General features: G+C 40.7%; 2 protein-coding genes across 2 annotated transcripts; one reads left to right on the forward strand and one right to left on the reverse strand.

Moving 5' to 3' along the window:
- Nucleotides 1–2,705: 2,705 nt before the first annotated feature.
- On the reverse strand, nucleotides 2,706–16,303 carry LOC123513552 (ELMO domain-containing protein 3-like). The gene is made up of 8 exons (XM_045270782.1): nucleotides 16,127–16,303; nucleotides 13,966–14,075; nucleotides 12,351–12,603; nucleotides 11,096–11,219; nucleotides 9,433–9,554; nucleotides 8,070–8,278; nucleotides 6,990–7,117; nucleotides 2,706–6,417 (listed from the first exon to the last, which is right to left on the reverse strand). The coding sequence occupies exons 2-8, from the start codon at nucleotides 14,073–14,075 to the stop codon at nucleotides 6,317–6,319; spliced, it is 1,047 nt and encodes a 348-aa protein (XP_045126717.1). The 5' UTR covers nucleotides 16,127–16,303; the 3' UTR covers nucleotides 2,706–6,316.
- Nucleotides 16,304–17,598: 1,295 nt separating this feature from the next.
- LOC123513501 (28S ribosomal protein S18c, mitochondrial-like) lies at nucleotides 17,599–21,868 on the forward strand. The gene is given in 5 exon segments (XM_045270699.1): nucleotides 17,599–17,719; nucleotides 18,855–18,988; nucleotides 19,755–19,864; nucleotides 19,866–19,960; nucleotides 21,171–21,868. Coding segments are annotated over 5 exon segments (522 nt in total). The 5' UTR covers nucleotides 17,599–17,628; the 3' UTR covers nucleotides 21,263–21,868.
- The last annotated feature ends 42 nt before the right edge of the window (nucleotides 21,869–21,910 follow it).

A 21,910-nucleotide genomic window follows, 5' to 3' on the forward strand; every position in this document is an offset into this window, starting at 1 on the left:
GGCTGTCGTGCGTCACCGTCACCTTATTGCAGTACACACTCATGTCAACTACAATAATTACTCCAAAGGCACTTCATTTATCATCTTAAATTAGTTAGGCTACATATATCGTAAACATTTATCTAATTACAGATTTCTAAATACACTAAGTTGCAAAAATTTAACGAGACTAGTTAATCTACAGTATATATTTCGTAAACTATTTGTTATTAACTGATTCATTACCATGACACGTTTTTGTATCTATTCTACTTACTATTTGGTGGTTTTATACAGCTTCAGAAATTTACGTGGGGATTAAAATAATGAAGACTTCGACCATTAATCTTCTGACCTCCATACACCCTTCCTTATGTCATTAAATCATCTAAATCATACCCAAAACTAAAGATAAAAATGCGTCCCAGTACTGAAGGGGTTAATAGTTATGCTTCCCTCTTCATCCTCTCCTTCAAAATACAAAACTAGACAAATTAAAATATTAACCTTTTCTCTGGTGGATGAACCTGTACATGTAGACTACCTATAGTGTCAAGATAATGAAGTGAGCTTGTTTAACTCTTCATTAATACATTATCTTCCGCTCAAATTACGGGTTCATTATTTCAGGAAGCGTGACATTCACCTTGTAGTTCTGTAATGCTAATTGATGTTTCCTACGCGGTTGAGTTGCCTATTTCAATGTAATTAGGAGTGTTGCAGTAATGTTCCTGTTCATAGTTAGCAGCAAAGGTGATGGTTATATTATTTGACAACGCATTCTGCAAACAAGAAAATAAATAAATGAATGAGCAAGATAATTAAATGATCACACTATCCAGGTATAAATACATCGCTATCTTAAGAGAGGAGTAAATCAAACATGTGTATTGTGCCTGTGTTTTAATATACAAAGATGAAAATTGACCGATTATACAGAGTGAGCGAGAGGGTTTGAGCAGCTGCCTCCCTCCCAGGCAGTGCTGCAGTGCTTGTCTGGCCGGCCCACACACCACCACACTACCACACCACTGCGGGGCATGACAGTGGCAACCAACACACCATGCAGGGCAATATTAACCATGTTTCCCCTTCAACCATTTACTTCAATTCTAACTTTTTATCTTTCTGTTTGATCACATTTTTCACTACATTCCAGCACAGAGTGTATGCATCAGCAGATAGGACCAGAGTGAGGCAGGATAGGGCAGGGCAGCAAGGGAAGGTGTGTGGGCACCCCAGCCAGGCCTGCCATGGGCCAGAGAGGTGGGACAGGGCAGGTCAGGCCAGGGTGGAGGGCCAGCCTGTACCACTAAACTACTGTGGGTAAGTTTTATTGTCCAACATTTGTCTTGGGGTCACTAGGGGTAGTGTTGCTCATTGCACAGGTCACGGCCCCTTCACACTTAGTGGGGCACAAACACACCCACACACTCTCATGCTCACACTCACACACACACACACACACACACACACACACACACACACACACACACACACACAACACTGCCACAGTGTCTCACCACGAGGGTGGATGTCTTTTGTTTCTGCAACAAACATCACATCATTAATACTAAAACAAAAAGAAAAGTGCACAGGCTAAAAAGCTCTTACAAGTCGACCTAAGAGAAGTACACACCTCTTGTACTAAGTACAAATTTGTCAACATATAAAGCTGGCTAAGAAGCGTGTAGTCAACACTACAGTGGAACTTTGGTATGGGAACAAAGGGATCTAACCACACACACACACACACACACACACACACACACACACACACACACACACACACACACACACCATAATCAACACATAACAACCAGACACCAACACCTTAATGAAATACAAACACACTTGAATTCATCAAAACATGATTTCACTTTGGATACAAATCAATAAATACAATGATAGATTTCTTCAATTAGAAATCTTAATTATTTGAGACACAAGTGGACAGAACTTACAAAGTGGTCCGAGTCACAACACTGAAGGTAGTACAGCACATCTATCAAACACTTAAATTTTAAAAATGCTTCATCTCAGCACCTGGATGTCATCACAGACATTTGGAACTTATGACACACACACACACACACACACACACACACACACACACACACACACACACACACACACACACACACACACATAAAATTCATTCTCAAAATTATTACAAAAATAAATAAATAAATAAACATAAAACCAGTTACAAGTATGAGCTAAAACAAAGGTAAAACAAGACAGGAATAGCTCCTCACAATCCTCCAGACTGCACAATGGAGTTGATGAGCCAGCAGTGGTGGTGATAGGGAGGCTCACATGACTCCACACGCGCGCGCGCACGCACGCACGCACACACACACACACACACACACACACACACACACACACACACACACACACACACACACACCGTGTAGTGTACTGGTTAGCACGCTCGACTCACAGTCGAGAGGGTCCGGGTTCGAGTCCCGGAAAGTGGCGAGGCAAATGGGCAAGCCTCTTAACGTGTGGTCCCTGTTCACCTAGCAGTAAATAGGTACGGGATGTAACTCGAGGAGTTGTGGCCTCGCTTTCCCGGTGTGTGGAGTGTGTTGTGGTCTCAGTCCTACCCGAAGATCGGATGAGCTCTGAGCTCGCTCCATAATGGGGAAGACTGGCTGGGTGACCAGCAGACCACCATGGTGAATTGCACAAACACACACACACACACACACACACACACACACACACACACACACACACACACACACACACACACACACACACACACACACACACACACACACACACACACACACACACACACACACACACACACACACTGGAGGAGGAAAGACAGTCGATCACAGGACAAAACACTATGCAGCCTGGCAAACCTCAGTGACTCAGATAAAGAAAAAATAAATTAATAAATAACAAACAATGTAATAATAAAATAAAATAAAATGAATAAATTAAAAACAATAACAAATAAATAAACGAATGAAATAAGCAGTGTTGCATATCAAAACTCTTCCTCCAAAACAAATGATGCACCAGGCCAACACAACATTCTTTCCCATTATGCAACAGTGACCATAGACATAAACAATAATAGTAGTATTAATAGTAGTACATCAATATTGCAATACGTACGATGAGCGCGTCCCAAGAAAGACTGGTGCCCAATGAGAAACCTCACAACAATAGTGTAGTAAACATTGTACATACATCAACCCACTTATATTGCAAACATTTATCACGGTATATGCATCAATCCGACCTCTTCTGCTCACAACTGATGTCACCTTCTGGGTTTGGATATTTTTCAAGTAACTTTCTTTTCACTGTCTTTTAAGCGATTCTCTTCCTTTGACTTAATGATGTGTTTATTTAGTGTCTATTCAGTCTTCCTCAGCAGATATTAGAGGGGAAGGGATGCATGGGCAGTGACAAGCAATGAAAGGAAAGAACATTTTTTTGTGTGGAGAACAAGAGAAAAGGAGTGATGAAGGAAAAGTACTGTCAACATTTACCTACAAACTCCATCTTCCTATAACTATGAGATCTTTTGTTATCTCTTAACTAATTGTCTTCGTTTCACAAATTCGTTTTTCTCGTCTTGAGTGAGCATGAGCAGAGGAGGTTAGAGAACAATTACAACTAAGAAGAGAAACATCTGGGGTCTTTTTAACACTAGTATGCTTAACCTATAACCTTCCAGAACTCAAGAGCTCCAAGTTCACAACACCACTAAGGCCAGGTTCAAACCACCACACAAAAAATAAAATATCTGATCTTTTCACAACTGATACCTGCATTAAAATGACAACAATACAACACACCTAATGCAAAAAACAAAACAGACAAAACAAAAGATTAGCTATAGCAATAATTTAATTCACAAAGCAATTCACAAAAATATATATATAGCGTCAACTTTCTTGAATAAATATGACGACACTTTAGTTTTTCACACACATAGAGTACTGACAACACAAACCTTTACCTGACAGGAGAAACAGGACACACAACGCCAAGAGAGCCTGAACCTCGACCACCTCAATGATGCTCCGCGCCGGGAACTTAAAACTAATGCGATTGTTTTTGGTTGAGACACTAGAAAAAGAAAAGCGACCATTTGCACTAAAAACCGGAGACAGGACCTCAACGTAACAGTGTAGGTCTGCCCGCCCACACAGATTGTACATAAGATACATTCCTGTTGCGAAAATCAGCAATTGGTTAAGTTGTACCATGGTGGGATTACATAAAATACTCCCAAAGAATTGCGCCACACACCTTAACACAACAGAAGGCAAAGATCTGCGTGACAACATGCCTACAGAAAGCCAGGGGAGGAATGGGAGATGTGGGGCCTTATCTTGGAAACACAAAATGGAAATGATTGCCTCACATACACTTACAGATACCACAGACAGCCAACAGCATGCCAACGGGAGCCAAGAGGTACTGCCAGCCTGCCCAGGAATCACAGGGGGCACATGCTACTACAAGGCAACAAACAGACCACACAGGATCGAGTGATGCTGACACACCGATGCACCAGATGGGGGTGAAACACTACAGCTGACACTAACAGGCCACACCAGGCAGGGACATGATGGTGGGTATAAAGGAACACACCACAGACTATTGGCTATCCTCTAGTCTGGGTTTCCTTCAGCCTGTCAGTGAGTTTGCTAGCATGCAGCAGAGCAAGACTTGGTGCAGGATGGTGTTTGGTGCTTGGGTTTGGTGAAGCATAGAACATTGTGATTGACACTGTATAGTTGTCAATTACGCATTTTCTTTACTTGAGCAACAAGGTTATTTGCTAAAAGATGATAAAAAAAGTCAGTGGAAAACATTGGCGTGTCTTAGAAAAGTGCCACAAAATCTGTGAAGGCAAGTGCAACAATGCATGGTGAGTGAAAATGGTGGCAAGTAAGTACCTTAGAAACACACAGGATGCATGGTGAAGGTGAATTAAAATGCTGCTTATCACATCATTACACCAGAAAATGCACAAAAGGTATACACGGAGATACTGTACGTGTGCCTATGAATATAAACAACAGCCTTGCAGGATGTAAACACTGGATGTGTGTGTGTATGAATGTGCATGACCACAGCAGTCAGTCAAGTGGGAGTACATGAGATAAATATGTACCAATATATGGAAACAACCATGATTTCAAAGGATATACATGGGAAGCATGTTTACCAATGTCATGTGTAAACAACCACAGCTTTAAGTAGACATGCATATGAAGAAACAGTAATATTGTAAACAGCAGCAGTTTTCAAGATGACAAAAATAAAACACTGCACACCCAACACACTCATTTCTACAGATAAGAGCCATGAGAAGATTACAATTAGTTCACAGCACTCTCCCATATTTGTCTACATGCACAAAAATAAAAGGCTGTGACACACTCAGCACAGCAACAACTACAGTAAACAGTCCTGCATGGCGTAGAAACATCACTCCTGGTAAGATTGCACATGCAAGTAAGTATTAATGTGTCTGCCAGTACCCACTTTTCATCACCTGGTCCCATGTATTAGCAACAGCTGGCACTCTACAGCAGTTAAGCACATAAACGTACTGATCACATCATAAACCTCAAATATACATACGTGTTATATATATAGTATATATAGACTCTTCAACTCTCAACCTCTATCATATAAAGCCTTCTTTTTATTTAATCTTATGAAAGTGCTCAGGTCAATCACTGCCTTAGATAATCACACTAATAATCTGGTTCACATAACCCTAGTCCTGTGCCAATGCAGATATGTCCACTTTGCATCCATCTGGATAGAGTAAGATCTGTGTTTCCCTTCCTACCTATTCTAATACTATTTGACGTGGGGCGGCGAGGCCCCGCCCTGCGCGCCCCCCGTGTACTGGAGACTACCTGCACCCTGTGTACTCAAATGGGACAACGAGGAAAACAAACATTACAACAAAAACGAGGAGTCAGATACAAAACACTAATTCACCTTCTCAAACTATTACTTTGCATGCTATTTGTCATGTTTTCCTTGTAAACTATACCTGAAAACTTCCTACGACTGCATTCTAAATGCAAGACTTAAGGCATTTCCCGTACCAGTCTTTCAACAAAGGTTACCTGGAAAGATCACAAATGTCATGCAATCACCTGACAAGAACTCACTGTACTTATAAGTGAAAAAATAATATCTATGCACTCCTCGGAGACTCACGTTGGCGAGGGAATAAGACACTGGCAGCCCACACGGCAAGGGACCACACCCACACTGCCCTGCTACACCACCTGCACTGAGACCCATCCCAGGGCCAGGGCCACCACCGCAGCCCTCACACCAGTTGGCCCTCCTCTGCATGGGAGTATTTACGCAGCTGGACCTGGAGCTTCTGCAGGACTGTCTTCACGTTGCGCTTGCAGTACGCCTCGGCATCTGACGGAGGAGGAGACGTCAACATGTCTTCAACTGTGTCAACATTTGGCTCTCCATCAAGTAAAAGCTTGGTAGACAACAACACAAGGGGAAAATTAACAAACTAAACTAGAAAAAATACAATACAGAAATCAAGTTGGAAGTTTGCAAGGCTTCAGAAGTGGACATATTAAAAATGGAAAGGCAAGTGTGGCAGTGTTAAATGGATAAATGTACCTTGTTTATCGTGGTGCATAGAGTCCATGTATATATTTCACCTTAACTTACCATCTATATATCAGGCTGGCAATTCCCAGTGTCACAGACACTGTGTGGAATTGCCACCTACACACAGACACACACACAAACACACAACATCATTTACTTACACTCTTAATCATCATCAGGCTCTAGTGTCTAGTGGGAAGGAGCATTGTTAAGGCCCAGAGTGCAGGGGTCAAGAATATTAAAACTGTATTCCCTGCATGTCACAGAAGACAACAAGAGGGACACAGTGCAGGGCTGGGAACCCTCTCCTCTGCACAGTGTTCTAAGAATAGCCACAGCAAAGCCTCACCCTGCAGGACACATACCTTTAATGATGAAGCCAGAGTCCTTTATTGTCTTGGACTCAGTTTTCCAGATCCAGAAGATGTGGAAGAGGACAGCAGTGAAGAACTGGTTGAGGACGTGTCGCACATTGCCTCGGCTGTTACACTCCCTGTAAGCGTCACTGTCAGTTAATAACAATGCACGCATGTGCACGTACACACACACACACACACACACACACACACACACACACACACACACACACACACACACACACATGGCCCGGTAGCTCAGTGGTTAGAGCGCTGGCTTCACAAGCCAGATGACCGGGGTTCGATTCCCCGGCCAGGTGGAGATATTTGGGTGTGTCTCCTCACGTAGCCCTGTTCACCTAGCAGTGAGTAGGTACGGGATGTAAATCGAGGAGTTGTGACCTTGTTGTCCCGGTGTGTTGTGTGTGCCTGGTCTCAGGCCTATCCGAAGATCGGAAACAATGAGCTCTGAGCTTGTTCCGTAGGGTAACGTCTGGCTGTCTCGTCAGAGACTGCAGCAGATCAAACAGTGAATTACACACAATGCCAGTCACAAGAACAGTTGGTGCCTCACTAAACACATAAATAAATAAATGAAAAACACCATGAAAAATATATCCTGTGTTTGACTGAAGAAGTGAGCAGCAAATAGACATAGATATATCTATTTTTCATGAAAGGCAACTCATGTATTGTTTAAGAACTGAGCAGAATATACATTTATTGAAGCATTTATTGTTTATTATGAAGAAATATCAACCCATGTTTCAGTACAGAACTACAGAACTCCCTGCCTGCTTCCTATGACCTGAACCCTTTCAAGAGAGAGCTTTCCAGACACTATTCCTCTGACTTTGTGATGCTTCTGTCTTCATATGGGCATGGCAACTCACTGAACCTCATTTTATTGTGATTTATATCAGGGGTGTGGAGTCGGAGTCAGAGTCGGAGTTGCAACATTTAAATCTACTGGAGTCGGAGTTGGAATCGGACTTGGACTTTTGAAAATCCGACTTCACACCCCTGATTTATATTTCCTTTACTGCCTTTCCTACATACAAAATACAAAAGAAAACAAATGAGACCCACTTATTGAGGTATCCTTCCCGCAGTGTCTGAAGGGAGATGCGCGTCACGTTGATTGAGAGCACCATGAGGGGGAACTGAGAATGCTGGTCGTGACTCAGCCGGAACACATCTCGGGCCAGGGGGAGCAGAGACTCATGGGTGAGGAGGTAAAGTGCTTGTACCAACCCCAGCAGCCCCACACCACGCAGGTCAGTGGCCGGGTCAACCCCCTGGTGGTGGTGGAGGGGTGAGGTGAGGTGAGGTGAGGTGAGGTGAGGTGAGGTGAGATGTGGTGAAGTGAGGTGAGATGTGGTGAAGTGAGGTGATGTGATGGGATACTGGTGTTGCATAGAAACAAAGAATTCACACATCTATGAAAAAATACAATAACAATACATTAGATACAACACAGGGAGGCGGTGGTGTAGTGGATAAGGTGGTGAGCATGGGATCAGGCAGACGTCCACACATAAGTTCGAATCCCACCATGCACCCCCTTGAAACTTTGCCATTTGTGGAGTGGTTTAAAGATACCTACATGTCACCATGATACACAGGTTCCAGGTGGTTACACCAAAGATGCGCTTGGGTGGTGATGTGGGCTCTAATGTGGGTACCACTATAATTAAAATGGTCTATGCCATTAATGGATGGAAGCTTAACAGCGCTTCCCATATATACTCTTCAAGAATACCTACAGGCGCTATAGGCCAGAAAAAAAATAATAAATAAATAAATAAATAAATAAATAAATAAATAAATAATAATAATAATAATAATAATAATAATAATAATTCAGCCCAAATAGTAGGACTAGATCAAGACAAAGTGAGGTGGTCTGATATAGCGCCATATTCTTAAACACTTTGGTCTCTCACCACAACTATTTTTTCAAGGCCACAGAGATGAGTAGCAGGGTTTTCAAAAATGTTTCTCCAGTTAAAAATGTAGAAATTTTGTCACTGCCTCTAGAAACTTACAAACACATTTAAAAACTTGTGTCAATTTAAACAAAGCCTTTGGAAATAATGGAGGTGAAATGCAGAAATGTTTGAGAATACGAGCGATCATGCAATAGCGGTGTTGCATAAAAAACATACAAAGAACCCACACCTCTGACAAAATTACAATAAAAATGGATTAAACAAGATTAATCGAGCCTAAATAGTAGAATCAGATAAAGATTTAGATAAGAAAAGGAACCACACAATTGGCTAATTCTGTCGGCTCTGTAAGGAGACTGGCAAATGCACGAAACCTCTTTTCCTTACATTTTAGTTGTCCTTGGCAAATTGTCCTCTCTTACATAAAAAAAAATACATAAATAAATAAATAAAAGAAAAAAGAAATTCCACTCATGACCACCACCACACAAATCACCCACCTGGAAACCAATGACGTCCCAGTGGCTGCCATAGCGAGGACAGTCAATCTTGGTGCCAGTGAGGACCTTGTACACTGTCTGTAGTATCTGGAGGTGGATGGGCTCACTGTTGTCGAACTGACCTGAAGGAGAGAGAGAGAGAGGATGAAAGGGAGAAGTAGTGATTGTTTTAAAGTTTATTGATTTTGTATGAATTACACAGGAGAGAGAGAGAGAGAGAGAGAGAGAGAGAGAGAGAGAGAGAGAGAGAGAGAGAGAGAGAGAGAGAGAGAGAGAGAGAGAGAGAGAGAGAGAGAGAGAGATGGTCACTGTTCCTGAGTTTGCAGATTTTACACACGACATTACATTTCATTCACAGAGTTTAGGTTTACTTTCTCTCAGCCTGTAGGAATGTTGGTGATTCTTTCTAGTTTTCCAGATTTTATGAAAAGTATTCTATTTTGTTTATATAGCTCAAGTTTCCTTTCTTCTTATCTGTGGAGAAAAATTGATAAGTGGCTCAGTTTGACAGGTTTTATAAAAGGCATTCTACATCATTTTTCTAGTCCTGCAGGTTTCATAAAAGGTATTCTATTTTATTTATACAGCTCAAGTTTCCTTTCTTCTTCTTATCTGTGGGGGAAAATTGATGACTGGTTCTAGTTTGACAGGTTTCATACAAGGCTTTCTACATAATTTTTTTTTATTATTTCTAGGCATTCTATTTTATCTATATAGCTTAAGTTTCCTTTCTTCATATCTGTGGGGAAATTTGATGAGTGGTTCTACTTCGACGGGTTTCATAAAAAGTATTCAGCATTCTTTACACAATTTAAGCTTCCTTTCTTTCATTCTGTAGACAAATTAGTGAATATTTCTATTTCCACAGGTTTCATATAAGACATTCTATTATATTTCACTGTTTGAGCTTCCTTTCTTTCAATCTGTGGTGAAACTGTGGCTCTTCAAGGTCATATAGCTTTCATACAAAATATTTTACTGCATTTTATTTCATTTACACAAATTAAGCTTCCCTTTTTTCAATTCATTTTAATTGCTTCTATCATACAAAACATAGCTACTCCTTCATTTACACCACCTAAACTTCCCTTCTTTCAATCAATGAGAAAATGGCGACTGTTTCTGGTCTTAAATCTTTCATACAAAACACTCTCTTTCATTTACACAGCTTAAACTTTCCATTTCAATTACTTCTGGTGTTAAATCCTTCATACAGCTTGAACTTCCCTTCCATCAATCCATTTCAACTGTTTCTGGTCTTATATCAATTGTAAAAACATTCTTCTTCATTTGAACGAGTTGACTTCCCTTCTTTCAATCTGTGGGAGACTGTTCATTGTTTCTTTTCTTATATCTTTCATACAAAACATCACATTTCATTCACACAACTTAAACTTTCCTTCATTCAATCCATCTCAACTGTTTCTGGTCTTATATCTATGGTAATAAACATCCTACGTCATCCACACAACTCAAACTTCCTTTCTTTCAATCCATTTCAACTGATTCTGGTCTCATATCTTTCATACAAAACATACTAATTCATTTGCACAGGTTGAATTCCCTTCTTTAAATCTGTTTCAATTGTTTATGGTCTTATATCTTTCATACTTCATTTGCACAAGCTGGGTTCCCTTTCCTCCAATCTGTGGTTTGGACTTACACTGGGCGATGGCAAAGAGTAGATTCCGCTCATCCACCAGCTCTGCCTTCAGTTTCTTGGGCCCAAAGAGTGTGCGGAAGAGTCCGTTGAAGCCTCTCTGCTCCAGTGTGGGCTTGATGGAACCCTGCAACACACCAGTAATGAGACAAATCTTTCCTTTTGTTTTTTTTCTTTATGTAAGAGGGGATATCTGGCCAAGGATAACAAAAACAAATGAACCTAAAGGCTCACTCAGATGCCAGTCCACAAACAGAGTTGAGAGTTAGCCAAAAGAAAGGGATAAATATCTTGAAGTCTCCCTCTTAAATTAATTCCGGCCATAGGTAAATAGAAATACAAAAGCAGGTATTCGTTTTTTTTTTCCTCCTTTTTTTTTGCTACATACGAACCAACACTTTGTTTCACTGTTATATTTTAGTCTCTATGAGTATTAAATCCTTACATGTACTGATAAGAGAGAGACATGAAAAACAACCCCATGATTTTTAACTGCTTAAGAATAGGAGTATTAAAATGCATCTGGAGTTACAATGCCTGACTGTTTTTACTCTATGACTCTTGACAGCAAGTTAAGGTGTCATTCCATTTCCTTTCAATTCAATGCAGTTAACCGCTCCAGTACCATAACACATTTTCATATTCATTCTGCTTACTATTTGGTGATTTCATATAGCTTCAGAAACTTATGTGGGGAATTACAATAGTGAAGACTGTGGCCATTGATCTGACCTCCATAGACCCTTCCTAATGTCAATAAGATCAACTAATCATACCCAAAACACAAGGTAAAAATGCATCCCAGTACCAAAGGAGTTAAACAACATTCTTTTCGATGGATAGAAAGTCAATTATCTCCAATCTTAAACAACCCTTTTCATTCCTCTCTTCAAATTAGCACCTTGGTGTGCATTGATTTTTTGCTCTTTTGTTGTCTTAGTAAGTGTCCATCTTACAAAAAACCTAATAAAAGTAAACAAGTGCTGATAAACAATATAACTTTGGGCACGGCAACTCAGTGGGTCTTTCTACTGTGACTTTTGTTGCTCTTGCTGGTGCCCTCACTAGAGAGAGAGAAACAGAGACAGAAAAAGAAACAGAGACGACAAACAGACAGACAGAGAAAGAAACAGAGACAGAGACAGAGACAGACAGAGAAGGAGATAGACAGAGACAAAGACAGAGACAGACACACAGACAGAGACAGAGAGAGAGACCACCATCCAAACAGTAAGAGCCGTGTAGTGCAGTGACTCACCATGACATGACTCATATCTTGCCGCATGAAGTAATCCCACACCTCATCAAAGTCAGTGTGAGGCGTGACCCGGACTGTGGGGGGCAGCACAGGCGGGGGCTTGGATGGGGTCTTGGCGGGGGAGGAGGAGGAGCTGTCAATGTACTTCTTGGGACTCTTGTGGTAGTTGTCCTTGTGTGGGGAGCGCAGGATTGGCTCCACACACTGCACAGCCTCCCACTCCTCCTGCGCCGCTGCAAACTCCTCATCGTGACTGCAATGGATAGGATATTTTCAGAACCGAACCAAACCAAACCTAACCTAACCTAACTTAATCTAATCTAACTTAACCTAAACAAACCAAACCAAACCAAACCAAAACCTAACCTAACCTAACCTGACCTGACCTGACCTGACCTGACCTAACCTAACCTAACCTTGCAACCTAACCAATTCAATTCAATCAAACCTAATCCAACCCAACCCATCCCAACCCAACCCAAACTTCACCACAAAAAATAAATAGATAAAAAAATAAAAATCTTATGTAAACCTGAACCTCAACTTAACCTAACCTAACTAAACACATGCCTAAAGTTGTACAGTCTGCTCTCTATTTGATGAGGCAGCTTTCCTATCTGTATTTGTAACTTAAGTGACATCTGTTATCCTCTTTCCATGGCAGCTGTCATGATAAAGGATAAAAGATGTCATTTTTTGTTAGAAATAAATATAAAATCTCTCATCAAACAGGAAACTCTGGAACTCCCTGCCTGCTTCTGTATTTCCAACTTCCTATGGCTTGACTTCATTTAAGAGGGAGGTTTCAAGGCATTTGTCCCTGTCTTTTGGCTAACTATATCTGACCTGTAAGGGGACTGGCAACTAAGTGGGCCTTTTTTTTATTTTTTGTTGTTGCCCTTGGTCAGCTTCACCCTCTTACATAAACAAATAAGGCACATCACATAACACTGTCACATTAAAAAGTCACATAACACTGTCACGTCAATAAGGAAAGTCATATAACACTGTCACATCAATAAGGAGACTCACATACCACTCTGTCACATCAATAACAAGATTCACATACCACTGTCACATCAATAAGGAGACTCGCATACCAACCTGTCACATCAATAAGGAGACTCACATAATACCTACTCCGTCACATCAATAACGAGACTCACATACCACTGTCACATAATACCTACTCCATCACATGAGCTCATTTAAGAGGGAGGGTTTAAGACATTTATCCCATTCTTTTAGCTAACTCTCTCCGACTTGCTCAGGGACTGGCTTCTAAGTGGGCCTTTTCTGACCAGTGATTTTTTGCTCCCTCTTGGTCAGATTTCCCCTCGTACATAAAAAAAGAAAAGAAAAGAAAAAAAGGTAAGAAAAAAAAGAGGAAAAACAAAAAGGCCCTACTTGGGGACTGGCATCTAAGCCCTTTTTGTTCACTCAGTTTTGTTCTCTCTCAGCCAGCTTTTCCCTCTTATGTGGAAAAAAAGACCTGCCTGAGAATTGGCATTGAAGTGGGCCTTTTTTGTAGTCACTTTGTTCCTCTCTAAGCCAGATTTTTCTTTACATAGAAAAAAAATAAAAAGAGAGTCACACTGATCTGGCGGGCACTCACCTCAGCCTCCTGTCGGTCCGTGTGGCTCCGTGGTCCTGGTTCTTGCGGTTCCTCTCGGCTACGTCCACAAACTCAGACAGCGGCTCCTTCTGCTGCAGAGTTTCTAGCATCTGGTGGAGGGTGACCATTAACCCTTTCAGTACCATGACATGTTTCCACATTCATTCTGGTTACTATTTGGTGATTTTATACCGCTTCACAAACTCATGTGGGGGATAAAAATAGTGAAGACTGTGGCCATTCATCTTCTGACCTCCACTGACCCTTCCTAATGTCAATAAAATGGTCTAATCATACACAAACATTAATCCCTTCAGTACCATGATGCATTTTCATATTTATTTTGCTTACTATTTGGTGACTTTACAAAGCTTCAGAAACTTTTGGGGATTAAAATAGTGAAGACTGTGGCCATTTATCTTCTGACCTCCATAGAGCCTTCCTAATGTCAATAAAATGGTCTAATCATACACAAACCTTAACCCCTTCAGTAACATAATGCATTTTCATATTCATTCTGCTTACTATTTGGTGATTTTATACAGCTTCAAAAACTTAAGCTGTTGCAGCACCTAATGGAATAATTTTCATTTTCCATCCCTTCACCCCTGACCACTCCACCCCCCGGATCATTCTGCCACTACCTACTGAAGCATTTCTGGCACCTACTTCCAGCTCCCTAACCACTCCACCCCCTGACCACTCCACTGTTACCTACTCAAGCATTCCTGGCACCTACTTCCACCCACAAACACCACCCATGGCCAGATATAAGTGAGGAATGTAAGACTAGTACAAGTTGGTCACCGGTTACATGCTACGATATGTGTGTGAATGAATCAACTTGGTAAATATTAAAGAACAGTAAGTGTGGCCCTGCTGGCTTTGTTACTGTGATGGCCGACATGTTTGTAATCTTGAACTTGTCGCCAGTATCCTAACCTGACTAAACCATACCTACGGGACAATTCTTATTTGCTTAAGATTAGTAAGGTTACGATAGGACACGTTAGGCTTAATTAGGCAAGGTCAAGATCAATAACATAGCGGCCATCACAAAAAGAACAGGACCACACGCCTTTTCTTGATATCTAATGTTATTTTGCCCCAGTTTACTTTTATCTTTCTTTTTTTTCTTTTTTTTACTTCAATAAATTTCTGGAAGTTGATATACATATATTTCACGATATTCTGCATTATTCTGCATCCTTAGTTTCATCAACCATGTAATTATCAACCTCAGGGAGAAGAGATCAGGGTTAACTCCATATCACACCCAACAAATATTAGTTTCACATTATAAAACACGACAATTAAATACACCTAACCAGCATATACCTATCTTGGCATGGTAAGAATGACGGCTATTACGAAAAAGAAAGAATAGACAATGGAATTACTTTCTCGGAACTGCACGGGGACTGGCAAATAAGTGGGCATGTTCTTTTATATTTTATGTTCCCCTTAAACAGCTTTCCCCTTTTATATGAAAAAAAAAAATACTACTGCAAACACTGATGAGGGAAAGAGTAGCACAGCATTAGGCATGCCACACCAGTCACGCCACACACTCCTAACTCACTCCCTACTCCTACTATAACCCACGAGACTCACCCCTCCACCACACCACCACTCCACTCACCACATCCACTCCATTACTCCACACACACCACACAACCCTCACTCATTCCTTACTCCTATCACTCACAAGAGCCACTCCCCCACCACACCACATCCACTCCATTACTCCACACATCCACACACTCCTCACTCCACTAAACCACGAGACCCATCACACCACCACTCGACATCCACTCCATTACTCCCCCCACACCACACACTCCCTACTCCTATAATCCACGAGACCCAACACTCCAGTTACCCCCCTCTCCACCACCACACCACCACACTATATCCACTCCACAATTCCACACATTCCTACTACACTAAGCCACGAGACCCACCACTCCCACCCCTCCACCACACCACACCACATTCACCACACTACCACACACTCCCTACTCCACTAACCCACGAAACCTACCACACCACTACTCCACCCTACTTTTATAACCCACGAGACGCACCACTCCAGTTACCGCCCCTCCACCCCACCGCACATCCACATCCACTCCACACAACGCCACACCGCCTCACCCACCTCGCCTCACGTTGTCTTAATGCGTTCTATTAATTCCATAATGCCATGTTGAACTCCTCCGGCCCCTGCGAGGAGGAAACAGGGCGGAAGAAAGGAGTAGTGGGAGTAAATAAGGTCTTAAAGTCACTCCACTACTCCACCACCTCCCTCAGGTTAAATGAACTCCCTCCAGACAGTCTCTAATGCAAGAGTGGTATATAGATTGCCCGTGTGTTTCTCTATATACTGGGGTCTGTGGGTTATTTAAACGCCATATTGTGCAGGGTTTTAATTTATTGGCATTGGTTGGTCATCAAGTGGTCGGAAAGTAGTGAATTTAAGCGGGTTTTTGAGTATTTAATTGTCCATTTTTGCCGTGTAGTTAGCTTTGTTTTGGTCTCTTTGTCAAATGAAAAACTAATGTCGTCTATTTTGATGTCATTTTAATCCCCTCAATACTAGAACGCATTTTTATCGTGTATTTTTGATGTGTTTACATGATTTTATTGATATTAGTAAGGGTCTATGGAGATGATTAATGGCCAGTCTTCACTATTTTTAATCACTCCAATTGAGTTTCTGAAGCTGTATAAAATCAAATAATTAGTAATAAATATATATGAACATGTGTCCTGGTACTGAAGGGGTTAAAATAATGTATAGGTGAAATAGGTTGACAATGGTTGCTTCATTTGTTATAAATAAATTACTTTGACATGTTTTTGAGGGTATTTCAAGACAGTTTGGTATGTTTTGAGGACATTTCAAAAGTTTGGCATGTTCTGAGGGCAGATTTATACAGTTTGGCATGTTTTGAGGGAATTTTAAGACAATTTAGCATGTTTTGAGGGTATTTACGACAGTTTGGCATGTTTTGAGTTAATTTTAAAACAGTTTGGCAAGTTTTAAGGGCATTTTAAAACAGTTTGGCATGTTTTGAGGGCATTTTAAAACAGTCTGACAAGTTTTAAGGGCATTTTAAAACAGTTTGGCATGTTTTGAGGGCATTTTAAAACAGTTTAGCATGTTTGGAGGGCATTTTAAAACATATTGCATGTTTTGAGGGCTTTAAAACAGTTTGGCATGTTTTGAGGGCATTTAACGATACTTTGGCATGTTTTGTAGAGCATTTTAAGGCAATTTGGCATGTTTTTGCAAAGCATTTTAAGATTAAAGAAGCAGTCACAACGAGGCATGAGTAAAGAATTAATATTACAGAAAGCCATTTTTTCAACTCGTGGGCAGTAATTTGTAAGTAATATTACTGCTTCCATTGTTACACTATTAAAGAAAACGAAATATTCTTGAAAATGAAGAAAAAAAGAAATGATGTGAGCGGATATTTGAACTTTGAAATAAAAACCGTATTATCAAAAATTTTACCAGCATGCATAATACTTTAAGAAAACACACCTTATAATTTCGTCTATTTTTCCTGTTTATTTGAGACTTAAATAACTAGACGAGGAGAAATAAGTAGATTTTTAGCCACATCTCGATTTGCACTTCCTTTGTGTTCCGCCATGGCGCTTCCTTGTGGCAGACGAATTTTTACATTAGCCAGGGATTCTTTATTTAGCCACCCTGCCTTCTTACGGCCTCTTGCTGCTGTGTGTAAGTGAGCTGTGTGGTGTTGTGGTGCTGTGTGTGGTGTGTGAGGGTGTGGCGAGGTGTTTAAAGGTCAATTTGGTCTGTGTTAACTGGCGCCGGTCATGTTTGTGTAGTGTGTGAAGTGTTAAGGTTTGGGGAGGGGGTGTTTCTCTCTCTCTCTCTCTCTCTCTCTCTCTCTCTCTCTCTCTCTCTCTCTCTCTCTCTCTCTCTCTCTCTCTCTTTTTATCTCCCCTTTCTTCTTTGCCTTCTCTTTCTTTTTTTTTTTTTTATCATTTCATCAACTTCTTCTTCCTCCTATTCAGTGGGGCTTTCTGTTTAGTCATTTTTGTTTTTTGCTAAATTTCCCCTCTTACATAAAAAGTAAAGATATAAAAGATCTACCTGGGGACTGGCATCTAAGTGGGGGATTTTTTTTTTAGTTATTTTTGTTGTTGATCTTGGCCAGTTTTCCTCTCTTACATCAATAGATAGATAAATAAACTAATACCAGTTCTTCTTTCCTCCTCCTTCCTTCTTCTCTTGGCCCTTCACATCTCCTTCCTTCTTTACACGCCTCCTTCTTCCTTCTTTCTGCCCTTCACATCTCCTTCCTTCCCTCTTCTTTCCATCCTGTACACTTCCTTCGTCCCTCTCTCCTTCATGCCTCCTTCTTCCTTTCTTCTTTCTTCTCTACACACCTTCTGCCTGCTTCCTTCTTTCCTCTGCCCTTCATACCTCCTTTCTTCCTTCCTTCCTCCCTCCATCCTGCACACCTTTCCTCCCTCCATCCTACACACATCCTCCTTTTCTCCCTCTATCCTGCACACCTCCTTTTCTCCCTCCATCCTGCACACCTTCTTTTCTCCCTCCATCCTACACACATCCTCCTTTTCTCCCTCTATCCTGCACACCTCCTTTTCTCCCTCCATCCTGCACACCTCCTTCCTTCGTCCTTCCATCCTGCACACCTTCCTTTCTCCCTTCGCTCTGCACACCTTCCTTTCTTCCTTCGCTCTGCACACTTCCTTCTTCCTGTTTCCCTTCGCTCTGCACGCTTCCTTCTTCCTTTTTCCCTTCGCTCTGCACGCTTCCTTCTTCCTTTTTCCCTTCGCTCTGCACGCTTCCTTCTTCCTTCTTCCCTTCTTGCACTCCCCCACAGACTCTGACCGTGCCTCCTGCAGCACTGGCGTGGGTGGCGAGGCAGGGCAGGAGGGACAGAAGGGGCCACACACTCCCGAGGATGCTGTGACCTTCGATGCGGCAAAGTTGGAGGAGCTACTCAAGGATGACATGGTTGGTTCTTTTCACACCCTGTTGTTTTCTTTTATTTTGTTCTTTCTCATTTCTTTTCTTTTCTTTTTTCCACTTAATCCCTTCAGTACTGGGACACATTTTTACCTTGAGATTTGTGTATGATTAGATTATTTTATTGACATTCGGAAGGGTTTATGAGTGGCATGAATTGCATAAAGGAAAAGTCTTCACTATTTTAGTCCCCACATAAGTTTCTGAAGCTGTATAAAATCACCAAATAGTAAAGAGAATGAATATGAAAACATGTCATGGTACTGAAGGGGTTAACCTCTTCAGTACTATGATGCATTTCCATATTCACTCTGCTTACTATTTGGTGATTTTATACAGCGGCAGATACTTATGTGGGGATTAAAATAGTGAAGACTGTGGCCATTAATCTTCTAACCTCCATATACCCTCGCTAATGTCAATAAAATCATTCAGTCGTAAACTCATGGTAAAACATGTTCTAGTAATGGAGTAAAGAGTAGCATTGGTTAAGGAAAAGAAAGAGCAAAAAAGAGCCTATGCAGGTGCTAGTCTCACTTTCTGTCAATCTGTCTTTACATTTCATCTCCTCCACCCTCATACCCCTTCTCTCTCTCTCTCTCTCTCTCTCTCTCTCTCTCTCTCTCTCTCTCTCTCTCTCTCTCTCTCTCTCTCTCTCTCTCTCTCTCTCTCTCTCTCTCACACAATCTTTCACTCTATCACTCTTTACATTTCATCTCCCGCCAGCCTGACACCTTTTCTCTCTCTCCCTCAGCCAGTGGAGATGCCAAACCCTTACGAGAAGGAGAAGGTGCAGTGTCTCCTTTGTAAGTACAATGTCAAGCTGAACTACAAGAATGTCCGGCTCTTGTCTCAGTTTGTCTCCCTACACGGGCAAGCTGTATGGGAGGAACATTACTCGGCTGTGCAAGAGAAGGCAGGAGGAGCTGTGGGCTGTAATTTCACAGAGTAGGAAAGCTGGTGAGTGCAGGAAAGGTGTGAGGAAAGGTAAAGGTATGAGTGGAGGAACTAACATGGGTGAAAGTTAATCAGTACTGGGACACATTTTACATTGAGATTTGTGTTTAAGACCATTTTATTGACATTAGGAAGGGTCTATGGAGGTCAGAAGATTAATGGTCACAGTCTTCACTATTTTTATCCCCCACATGAGTTTCTGAAGCTGAGTAAAATGGCCAAATAGTAAGCAGAGTGAATATAGAAATGTGTCGTGGTACTGAAGGGGTTAAGCCACTGTTTGTTTGGCTAGATGAGGGAATAGGAAAGGAATTAAAGTCGGTGGGTGAAAGTAAAGTTGCGGTATTTATTTTTTCATTTTTCATTTTTCATTTATTTAGTATTTGTTTATTTATTTATTTTGTTATTTCTTTCTTTTAAGTCTACAAATGAATGAAAGTAAAATTCTTTCTATTTTTTTTTTTTTTTTTTTTTTTATTTATTTATTTTTTTTTTTTTATGCTACAAATGAGTAAAAGTTAATTTGTCGTTTTTATTAAAGTTTTACAATACCCTCATTTTTTCACCTTTAAAGCTACAAAAAACAAAGTTCCTGTTTATATTGAAGTTTTATTTTTGTAATCTTTTCCTCCCTTCAGGCTACAGATGAATGAACGTTTTGCTGTTTATTTTGAAGTTTTTTTCTTATCTTTTCTTCCCTTCAGGCTACAGATGAATGGAAGTTCCTATTTCTATTGAAGTATTTTGCTCTCATTTCTTACTTTTTCCTTCATGCTACAAAAAAGTAAAGTTGCCATTTTTATTGAACTTTCTTGCTTTTATTTTATTTACTTTTTTCCAGGCCATAAAAAAATAAGTTGGCATTACTATTCAAATTTTTGTTATCGTTTTTTTTCCTTGGGTACACAAAAAGGTCGAGTTCTGTTCCTGTTGAATTTTTTTGCTATCCTCATTTTCATTTTCCTTCAAGTTACAAAAAGTATTGAAATTTTTTACTATAACTTTTTTTTTCAGACTTCAAAAAAAGTATTGAAGTTTTTCGCTATTATCTTTCTTTTCCTTCAATTTACATAAAGTACTGAAGTTTTTTTCTATCACCTGTTTTTCCTTCAATGTACAGTACATAAAAGTATTGAATTTTTTCGCATCTTTTTTTTCCTTCAGGCTAAAAACAGTATTGAAGTCTTGCTAACACCTTTTTCTTCCCCTTCAGGTTACATGGCAGTGATGTTAAAGAGTGTAGAGTTCCTGAAGGACCCGAAGCTGTTTGACCCCAACAATCCCATCAGGCCACACGACTTCTAGCCCCTCCAGTATTCCACCCTCCTCCACCTCAGTACCAGGCCCTTGTCCCGTTCCAGTCTGAGGATTCCGTTCCATCTGGGTCCTGTTTCCATATCCTATCATTACTCTGTCCTAAATTCCTGGTTCTCATTTCTCTTTATCCTATCCTAGCTCTTTTATTTGTCTTTATCCTTATCACCACTGTTTCCTATCCTTTATGTCACCACTGTTAATTTTTTCCTATCTTTTCTGTCATCATTGTCACTTCTTTCTTTCCTTTTTATGTCACCACTCTCTATTATTCTTTCTATCACCACTGTCTCTTATTTCCTTTCCTTTCTGTCACCACTTTCTATTTCCTATTCTTTCTGTCACCACTGCCTCTTTCCTTTGCTTTCTATGTCACCTCTCTCTATTTCCCATCCTTTCTGTCACCACTGTCTCTATTTTCTTTTCTTTCTATGTCACTTGTCTCTTTCCTATTTTGTGTCACCATTCACTTCTTCCTATCCCCTTTCCCCTTTCTTCCCCTCCCTTGGGTTGTACATAAGTGTTTTCTATGCCATAAAAACCCAATTGTATGTAGAATCTGCTATAAGAATTTTCTAATAAAAGGTTGATATACTGTGTGGTAGTTTATTTTGCTGCTGGTAGAGGAGATGAGTCTGT

The sequence above is a fragment of the Portunus trituberculatus genome, chromosome 36 (genome assembly GCF_017591435.1).
Source record: "Portunus trituberculatus isolate SZX2019 chromosome 36, ASM1759143v1, whole genome shotgun sequence".
In the NCBI taxonomy this organism is placed as follows: Eukaryota; Metazoa; Arthropoda; class Malacostraca; order Decapoda; family Portunidae; genus Portunus; species Portunus trituberculatus.

What these genes read in the sequence shown, in the direction of transcription:
- LOC123513552 (XM_045270782.1), bottom strand. Translation starts at nt 14,075, where the DNA reads ATGCTAGAAACTCTGCAGCAGAAGGAGCCGCTGTCTGAGTTTGTGGAC. An exon ending in ACTCTTTGCCATCGCCCAGT is followed by an intron (nt 9,555 to 11,095) that starts GTAAGTCCAAAC and finishes TCTCTCCTTCAG; the next exon opens with GTCAGTTCGACAACAGTGAG. An exon ending in CTCTGGCTTCATCATTAAAG is followed by an intron (nt 6,418 to 6,989) that starts GTATGTGTCCTG and finishes CTCCTCCGTCAG; the next exon opens with ATGCCGAGGCGTACTGCAAG.